Source organism: Arvicanthis niloticus, chromosome 9 (genome assembly GCF_011762505.2).
Source record: "Arvicanthis niloticus isolate mArvNil1 chromosome 9, mArvNil1.pat.X, whole genome shotgun sequence".
NCBI classification, from domain to species: Eukaryota; Metazoa; Chordata; class Mammalia; order Rodentia; family Muridae; genus Arvicanthis; species Arvicanthis niloticus.
The window spans coordinates 82724928-82735183 of NC_047666.1; the positions used below are offsets into that span (position 1 = coordinate 82724928).

Here is a 10256-nt window from a genome sequence, read left to right on the forward strand (position 1 = left end):
TTACTTTTCTTATTTTTTAAGACTTATTTATGTTAATGAGTTTTATGTTTGCATTTACACATGCATGACAGAAGAAGGCATCATACTCCATTACAGATGGTTGTGAGCCACCATGTGGTTGCTGGGATTTGAACTCAGGATCTCTGGAAGAGCAGCCAATGCTCTTAACCACTGAGCCATCTCTCCAGCCCCTTTTATTCTGTTGTTTTTTGTTTTGTTTTGTTTTGTTGTTGTTAATAGATTCATTGAATTGTTTTTAAAGTCAAGGTCTTACTGTACTGATCGGGTGCCCTTGACCTGTGGCAAACTCCTGGCTTGTGTATCCAAGTGCTGGGAAATGGGCATGCATCAACACCCCTAGAAGAAGAGTAAGTGTACAGAGGTCAAACCTGCTGAGCAGGAGCCACAAGCTGCATCTTTTCCTATAATAACCACACTTTCTGCATAGAATTCCATGGAGAAAGCATGTCTTATTCACCAGATGCATATTTTTTCATTTAGAATGAAGAATGTACTTAACCCGTGAACAGTTGTTTTAACTGAATCAACTACTCTACTTTTCCTTTCTCAGTAACTCAATTCAAGGCCTACTTTCAAAAGTTGAAAGCTTGAACAGAGATGTTTTATGATGCTGTTTCATATTTGTCCTGAAAGTCTTTTCCTGTATCATCAGTACTTGATTGAGGAGCGACCGACTGGGACTGTCCTGCAGCTGATGCTCCTTCCTGTCTGCCACGAGGCTTCACAGCCACATTCTAACAGCATCAGCTATTTAAAAATATAGCCAGTGTTTTATTTGAGATTATTTACTTATGCCACACTTATTTAGCAAACAGCTTAAACTGCCAGTGCCATAGAAAGCTGGCTGGGTAGATACAGACTGACGGACTTTAGCGCTCCGTCTGTCTGCTCAGGCATTCTTCATGCTCTGCTGAGTTGCTGGGTGAGTGTTCATGTCTGCACATTTGGACGCCCCTGGACGTCCGGCTATGGAGGAAATGCTGCTCTCTCTCTGTCCAGCTCACGGCGCTTCATGTGCCACCCCAGGTGTGAGGCGGCGGGCCAGGTGTTCTCTCTAGTTGTCTGTGTGCACGAAGGTCAGAGGAGAGAAACGGCCTTGGGTGCCTTTTCTCAGTCACTCTCTACCTTCTGTTTGAGTCAGTCTCTTACTGCCCCAAATCTCACAGGGGTCACAGGTGTGTCCTGTTGTCTCTCACATTGAGTTCTGGGCTCCGAGCTCAGGTCTGCTCATACCTGTGAGGAAAGCTGACTGACTGACGACTCTTTTCACCCTTAGGTCTGTGGAGTGTGTTCATGCCGATACACACTCTCTTTTTCCTTTTTGTACTACGTCTGTTTGTTTAGGAAGCAACAAATATACCCAGGTGAAAAATCAGTCTTTTGTTTCCCGGGTCCTGGGATCACCAGGCTTGGTAGAGGCGTCTTTATCCACTGAGCCATATCACTGGCCCTTTATTCTTTTGAAAGTTTATTTTAATTCTGTAATTAGTAGGTACAGCATTTTCAAATTCATTTTATTATGTTTTGTCTTTAATGATAAAATCTAAATTTTGTCCTTTTTTTTTTTTTAAAAGAACCTTTGAAACTATTAATATCAACATTCCTCAGACACTTTTCACAGAAAGTTACTTCAAAGAGCCATCTTCATGGGGCATCTCCCAGCTGTGTGAGCTGTAGGGCAGTTGGGTCCTTCGGGAGCTCTGAGGCCTCGGCATGTCAGTGAGCTGGGATGGGCTCTGGAATGACCCTGCGTCTCTCTTGAGAAAGCCTAGACAGTGAAAATCTATCCAGGTTTAGAAGCTTAGGTCAGTGCCTGGGCCACCACTCTGCTGCAGGGGACACATTTCCAGTGCTTTTCTTTGTTCCATTTATCCCCAGAAGTTCTGAACACTTACACATTTGACCCGAGTGTAAATTCTCTCAGGTGGGGGAAGTAGAAAGCAGTTGGACAGATGCTTCCAGTTCGGATCTGAACAGTATGCTGTCACAGCTTTGGGGGGCGGGCTATCTTCTGAAGCTGCCACAGGCAGCCGGGGACTGGACACTAAATGTTGACATTTGATGCTAACCAGGAACAGTTGTCAGACATATCATCTGTTGCATGGTTGATTACGTGTCCCACCGTGACAGTGTGCTCTCAACCTTTCTGTCTAGGTCGAACTGGAAGGTACACCCTTATAGAGAAATGGAGAGACACTGAAAGGCACTTGGCACCACATGAAAACCCCATTGTGTCCTTAAACAAGTGGGGGCAGTACGCTAGTGACGTGCAGCTCATCTTGCGTCGGACTGGGCCATCTCTCAGTGAGCGACCCACCTCAGACAGTGTGGCCCGCATTCCTGAAAGAACTTTGTATCGACAGAGCCTGCCACCCTTAGCCAAGCTCAGGCCTCAGGTAGACAAGTCCATCAGAAGGAGAGAACCTAAAAGAAAGTCTCTCACCTTCACAGGGGGTGCCAAAGGGCTGACGGACATTTTTGGAAAGGGTAAAGAGACTGAGTTTAGGCAGAAGGTGCTGAGTAACTGCAGGGCGACAGCAGAGGAGCTGAAGAGGCTGATCCGGCTGCAGACGGGGAAACTGCAGGCCATTGAGAAGCAGCTGGAGTCCAGTGAAGCAGAGATACGATTCTGGGAGCAGAAGTACAGCTGTAGCCTGGAAGAAGAGATTGTCCGCCTAGAGCAAAGGATCAAGAGAAATGACGTGGAGATCGAGGAGGAAGAGTTCTGGGAAAATGAATTACAGATTGAACAAGAAAACGAGAAGCAGCTGCAGGATCAGCTGGAGGAGATACGACAGAAAGTGACTGACTGTGAAGGCAGACTGAAGGACTACCTGGCCCAGATCCACACCATGGAGAGTGGTCTCCAGGCAGAAAAACTGCACCGAGAAGTTCAGGAGGCACAGGTCAATGAGGAGGAGGTGAAAGGAAAGATCGAGAAGGTCAAGGGGGAGATGGACCTTCAAGGGCAGCAGAGCCTGAGGCTGGAGAACGGCATTAGAGCTGTGGAGAGGTCTCTGGGCCAGGCCGCCAAGCGGCTACAGGTAAGGGTGCTGTCGTGAGCAGGGTACCACTTCCTAGAAGGGGACCTTAGACTGAGAATCTTGTGATGATCTTGCTTTCCTCATGTTATAAAATGAATATTAGTAGATAAAACTCCAACATCTTATCAAAACTAAGAACTCTTAACTCTTGTGAACCCAATTGTTACTAATTCACAGTCAGTTATAAAGTATACAAGAAGGAAATTTGTGACCAGATCAGCAGATTGTCATACCTGGGTATATAGAAACTATATACTTGTCATATGTTTTTATGACAGAGTAAGAATATGCATTATTTTATGAGAGTGTGTGGCACTATCCAGAAGGGAAGCCTCGTATCTAAGAGGGTGGGATAGTACTGTCTTTGGCCACTATATCCACATAAACCAGCTGTGTCAAATGAGTCCTTCTGAAAGTGGGCCCCATCTCCCGCCCCTATGCAGGAGGTTTGTCCCCAAACAGCGCTGGCAACCCAGCGCCAGTTATAGAATAACTGGTGTTTTCCAACCAGGACAAGGAGCAGGAGCTGGAACAGTTGACCAAAGAGCTGCGGCAGGTCAACCTCCAGCAGTTCATCCAGCAGACAGGGACAAAAGTCACCGTGCTGCCGGCTGAGCCCACTGAAATCGAGGCCTCACAGGCAGACATAGAGACAGGTAAGGACAGTCACCTAAAATAGCATCCTTATTTCTGAGGAAAACAGTAACATTTGGGTAATCTGCTCACTTACATTGTTATATTATTTATTTTAAACTGCTTCTTTATGGGCCTGTTTACCAAAGTACAAATATAAATATGAATATTGACTGTGTTAATTTGCATCCTAAAGTCTCTTGATTTCCCTGCCTCTTGGAGTCTCATTTGCCATCTCTTCTGTCGTTGGTTGAGACTTCCCAACTGTGTGCTGTGGCCTCAGCAACTGGGAGACACAGCCAGGCAAGGTGCTCTGGCCTTGGTGACTGAGTCACCACCAAAGCAACTGCCTTCTCCTCCCTGGGTCTTCACTGCACTTACCAGTGTAGTCTGCTCTCTCCAGCTCTTTGGGTGGTGGGAAATTGACACATTTTCTGGCTAGCCAGTTCATCAGATGATTTCTGTTTCCTGTTTAGAGGCGCCATTCCAGTCTGGGTCCCTGAAGAGACCTGGTTCATCACGGCAGCTCCCCAGTAATCTCCGTATTCTACAGAACCCTGTCTCCTCTGGTTTTAATCCTGAAGGCATCTATGTATAACACTGACTTTGGGGGAAGGATCCAGCAAAGGTACCATGGGCAGTAAAATCCTTCAGTTTGTGCCAACTGAACAGAGGGTCTGTTCCCGAGCCGTATCCTCTCTCCCAGACACACGCCACTCGGAGCCATGCCCTGTGCACTGATGCTGGGCTCGGAGCCATGCCCTGTGCACTGATGCTGAACATGGAGCCTGTTCACTCTTCGCAGTATTGATATGTTGTCCAGCTGCCAGAATGCAAAGCCTTTGTTTTTATTTGTAGCATTTTGAGAGCATTAGGAAAGCATCAATCTATGTTTATACATGAGTACATCCTGAATTAAGAGTAAAGAAGTTATGTGACTGCTTAGTTTAATTTATTCCATGTAATTGATTAATGTATGAATGTTGCTCTTTAATACTTTATTAATACTTACCCTGTGACTTAATTCTGTTAAATATTGTGGGATTCTGATAGTGTGCATGTCGGCAGACTCCATCCGAGCTTTGCTCGTGTACAGCTACACAAGCCTCATGGGGCTCTCCACCATCCAGACTGACTCCATAGAACCTGCTGCACTTCTGTGGAGCCTCTCGTAGCCCTTGCTTAAGTGAGATAATTCAGCTTGCTATAGTCTGGAAATTAATTGTTCCTTTACAGTATTCTAAACATGACATCACAGAGATATCATTAATGAGGTAACTTGTTTGTGTAAAATGTTTGTGATCAGAGACGGTCCTGGTGCACTCTGAGGCTTTCTTGCCTTACTGTCTCCTCCCTGGGTCCTCACGACTGACAGAACGTGAGAAGGAGAGGTCCCTGGGCATGGGGTTGGTGTACTTTGGGAATCATGAGCCAGGTGATGCACTTCAGAACAACCCACTTCCTCCGAGAGCTCCATGCCATGCACAGCAGTGTGTGCTGCTTGCCATGACTTCCTACTGAACTCCGTGCTTTCTCTAGACATGGAGACAGAAGGAGAGGGCGCTGTAGTCGGGTATTTTTTTACCAAGGAAATAAAATTAAATTCAGAGTATGTTTTTTTTTTTAAGTTTGACTTTATAGGATATTAGTCTCCATTTATATTTATATCATCTTGTGTATAAAGCCAAAAAAACGAGTCAGTACTTTTCTCGTGAGCAGTGACTTTACTACGTTCACCAGGAGTAGACAGGTGCTGACAGGTGCCTCAGCCCTTTGTGTTCTCGCTGAGTAAATTGGTACAATGTAACTAAGACTTTAATCTGAAATCTAAAGTAGCTTTCAATCCTGAGGAGAGCGCATCCTCTGTGTTACTTACATGCAATAACATGACCGTGGCTTAGTGGAGTGATGTCACAACGAGGCCAGCCGGGGTGTGCGACCACATCCGACTTACTTTTGGTTTAATGAATGTTTAATGATGCTGAGAATGCTGCTTTACTTTGATTTCCAATGAAAAGATTTAAGAATGACTGTGAAGTAGTAGACACTTCTAGAGGACTGAAGTTTGTGCAATGTTGCCTTCTTACCAAGTGAATCGCAGACCTCAACTGAAATGCTGTCTTTGGGTCCCCGGACTTACCCAGTAGGTCTTGCTGTCACTGCCTTGCAGATGACTTGAGAAGTAAATTATTCTTTCTGAAAGAACCATCACCCCAGACTTATAACAATTGTTTCATATTTATATACATTTAAAAATAATAATTCAAAGTCAAAGTAATTTGTAGCTTTTGGTGACACTGGTGGTCCCCGCGCCCAGCACCTGCCTTACTCTCAGACTCTTCCTCTACTGCGTCATTGTGTTGTTCAGCTAAAGTGAAACCTTAATCAAAAGGAAAATATTGTACAAATGGATTATCTTCCATTTAAACCAAACGTCAGCTGTAGGTAGGTTAGACGCTATGAAAAATGAAAGATGAAGCTGGCGTGGTGGCTCGTGACCATAATTCCAGCACTCAGGAGGCTGAGGCAGGACAGTTGCCATGAGACCCAGGCTATCCTAAGCCACAGGGGAAGTTCTAGGATAGCCTGGGGTTTGGTGTGGGACCCTGTGTAAAGAACAGGAACTGCACAGATCCCTTGGCATTCCTGGCACACACGGTGCACAGCACACTCAGTTGTGACCTGCCAGACCTTCCAAGAAACCTAAAGCAGGGCGGTCTTCCCACCAGCTCCCAGCAGTCCTGGCTCTCCTCTGTCACCTCTGAACTTGGAAGCTGCCAGCTACTCTCCAGGCCCCCCTGCCTCCCTGACGGGCAGGGCGCAGCCACATGAGTTCACAAACTCTCTGAGTAGCCGTGCTGTGTCAGGGTCACAGGCACACCACTGTCCAGTGTTTTCTAAATCTTTTTTTTACCTCTGGGAAAACAACTAATTTGTGTAGGAACATCTGAAAATATTTTAGTCTGCTGTCACAGTTTTTACTTACTGTGACTATCAATGAATTGGCTTCTGAACCCTACCTTTGGCTACATGTCAGAGGGGTGCAGCCAATGGTATTCAAAAACTACCAAATGCCAAATTTTGCATATGGAGAAGTATACAGGTTCTAAATAATAAATTAGATCACAAATTTTTGTGTCTTTTAAATTAGTACTGCAGGTTATATTATGTGGTTTTTCTACAGGTATTAAATATATTACAAGTTTCTTTCTTACCAATGAATAATTTGAATATCATTGGTCTATCTGACCTATAGAGCACCCTCTTTCTCACAGAACCACCCACAGTGGGTTACCTCAGTTTTTTTGTGTGTATTTCTTTTTTTTTTTCATTTGCTTTATATTTGGGCTGTTAGTGTTCCTTTTTTGTCTCAGTGAGCAGGGAAGTCTTCATATGTGAGGCTTCAGCTGGTGTTGATAGAAGTGGCCCTCTGACTGGGCAGACTGATAGAAAACTTTCAATGAGCAGCTCTGACTGTCGTGAGCAGAGCCCCATCTAGCAGAGTCTGCACAGTGAAGATGCAGCCTGTGGTACTCGCTGTGGAGGGTAGCAGCCCAGACAGATCAGCACTGTTCCACAGCTAAGACAGTGTGGTCCTGTGGTAACACGGCTGTTTGTAAGGGCAAAGAGGTCTGCAGAGACAACAGCTCTTTACTTAGAGCGACATCTGGGAACACCTTTCCAAGTTAGGACCTTGATAGATTGAGGAAATGATGTGGAAAAGACAAAGGCCTGATTTTAGGCAGGCACAGGAGACAGGCAGTTAGCCTGGACATTGCCTTTGAGAGGTTAGGCCTTAATGTACACTACAAGATGCTCTGTGCGCTTCCCAAACACAAGCCAGTCTTGATCGGTAGAGACTGTGGTGAGGCTAGCTCGTAAGTATTCCTTTTGTATCACGTCAGTGTTTTTCAGTTGTGTTTTTATACTGTCTGTTGTGGCATCTTTAGGCTCTGGGAGAAGGCTGCCAGCAGTGTCAAGTCACAGCCATCAGTATTCAGTCAGTTCTGCTGCTCCACGTTTTCCCAGTGCGCCTCGGATGCCAAGACAGTGGCTGCGTCAAAGCTGCAGGAGCGCCTTCCCGCTCATTTTATATATATTTTTAGAAACCAAATGACTGCAGACAGCTATGTAGTGTACTGCTAAACCAGCAGAACTCTAAAGGCAATAAACATATGCATTTATATAAGGGAGGGGAAAGAGTGGAGACACAGGTTTACAGCAGACATGGTGACAGCCCTTCAGTGTATTCTCTGTCTCTTCACTGACGTAGAAGGGTTTGAGTTGCTGCAGCTTTAGACAGAAAACGCCCACGTTTGCTGATCGCGGGCCGTAAATATGCTTTTAGTACTGCTTTGCTGATGTATAAATAAGAAATCTGTAATGTGTACTATATGTAATTATTTTCTTTTGACTTTATTTCAAAATGTATATTTTCTGATTATATTATCATGAGCTATAAAGCAAAAAGATCAATATCTGATATTCTCCCAAATAATAAATTTTCAAGATTCATTGGGGCAATACAGTTGTTGCTTTCTTTCCTATAATCGTAATAATTTAAGTTATAATATTGTTTCCTTTGAAAGATGCCAAAGAAAGTAGGCCTATGTATCAGTGATTTTTTAAAAAAATGACATTTTTAAAAATGTACTGTTAACCTGAAGAATGGTCTATTACTCAGAAAGTAGCAGCTAGGCCTGGGAGGTGCTCGGCAGGCCTGGGAGGTGCTCACAAGCACCACTGTGCATTCAGGTCCTCAGCATCCGGGCGAAACATGTCACACACCAGTAGCATCAGTACTCGGGAATAAAGACAAGTTGGGCTCACTGGCCAGCCAGCCAAGCGGAAACAGCAACTTCAAGTTCAGTGGGAGACCCTGCCTCACACCTCGAATAGAGATTGATTGAGACCGGTCTCCACAGTTGACCTCTGGCCTCCGAACACGGGTGTGCAAATGTGCGTACATGGCAGATGCAGAGCGAGCTGCTTCGTTAGACTAGAACTTTGAAACTTGAGAATAAGATGCTTGTTAGTCTGTGTTCCCGGATCTCTTAAACTCTGTGGGGCAGTGTCACCGGGGCAGGCCACCGGTGCCTCGTGACTGAAGCTTGTCACAGTCACTCCAGGAACTACCTAAGCCACAGTGAATAAGTAGTTGGCCACCTTGGAATTCAGATCTTCCAGCCTCCAGAGCACCTCCTTGTCACCCTGGAGAGATTGCTGGGGCTTGCAGAGGACAGCATCTGCGTCTTGCCACCTCTGATGTGCAAGTGCATCCATGTTGGTAGGAGTGTTTTTAAGTAGAAGCTACGCCTAGGTTAAGGAAATGCACATGAGTGATATCATAAAAGCGAAGAGAAAATGAGGAGACGTACTCAGTTCTGACTCCTAGTTGGAAGCTTTAGACTCTTAGTGATCCACCCCGTCCCCTCTAAAGCATGTGTTCATGGCTGAACAAAACAGTGTTCTCTCTTTACATAGCTCCTTCCTGTCTGCTTATAGTCTTCATGAGGAATGCCATAAGAGATGCCTGTGGGGTGTGTGTGTAGTGAGCCCTGCTTATGGCCAGACTGGACTGAACTTGACATGGGTCCCCTGCTTCCAGGAGTTTACCCTCTCATGAGGAAGGTGGACCTTGCTACTACATGTTAAGCTCAGTTAAATGGATGAGGGTACAGTGTCATGAGACCATGGCTAGAAGGGCTTCCCCATCAGCCCAAGCATCAGGACCCTGGAGAAGGTGATAGGAATCAGAAAGGCCTTTGTCACTGTTCAGGAGCAAGAACTATGGAGGACCAAGCAGCTATGGCTAGATAGTGATAAGCAGGAGGGAACAGAGGGGGGCCAGACATCATGATTATGAAGGCCTTGGTTGCCGTGTAAGGAGCTGGGGTATGTGCCCACAGGTTCTCATGTTTGGACATTTGGTCCTGATTTAGAAGATCATAGAACCTTTGGGACATGGGCCTAGCTGGGACAAGTGCGTGCCACAGGGGGATAGGCCAGGAGGGTATATATTATAGCCCACTTCCCACTGGCTTATTTTTGCTTCCTGGTCCACTGGGATTCATGCAGTCAGCTGCTGCACACTGCCACAGAGCCATTGACCACCCCACCATGATAAACTGCATAAGCTATATCCCGATTGCTGTGGACACATCAAATATGGAAATGGCATGGTCAGATTAATATCTAAGGAAGACACTCCTGGCTGCCAGCGTGGAGTCACAGATGAGTCATGTGACAAGGTACCATGTAAGAAGCCTAGAAGAACTAGCCAAAGGTGAGGGAGCTGAGGGAGCAGCTGTGGGGGCTCATGCATTAAAAAGGCTACACAGAACACCTACTTATTACCAGGAAATATCACGGTGAGAGAGCTGGGTGGAGTAGCTGTCCGAAGCAGGGGCTCATGGGCACCTCTCTAATGTGAGGGAGCTTTGGAACACTGCAGCACATTCTTGAGAATGTCTTAGGGCAGCAAGGTTGCATGTAAGGGCGCTTGTTACCAAGTGAAATAAGGCAGCCTTTTAATACATATTTATATAATAATATACA

General features: G+C 45.6%; 1 protein-coding gene across 3 annotated transcripts in view; it reads left to right on the forward strand.

The window, feature by feature from the left end:
- Rassf8 (Ras association domain family member 8) overlaps positions 1-8222 on the forward strand; it is a 73603-nt gene extending 65381 nt beyond the window's left edge. For 2 of the 3 annotated variants that reach the window (XM_034511733.2, XM_076940846.1), the window contains exons 3-5: positions 2176-3065; positions 3577-3721; positions 4175-8222. In XM_034511733.2, coding sequence (XP_034367624.1) covers positions 2176-3065; positions 3577-3721; positions 4175-4296 — 1157 coding nt within the window. In that variant the 3' untranslated portion in view covers positions 4297-8222. The remainder of the gene's footprint in view (positions 1-2175; positions 3066-3576; positions 3722-4174) is intronic. The other variant, XM_034511735.2, reaches the window with a different exon arrangement.
- Positions 8223-10256: the final 2034 nt, after the last annotated feature.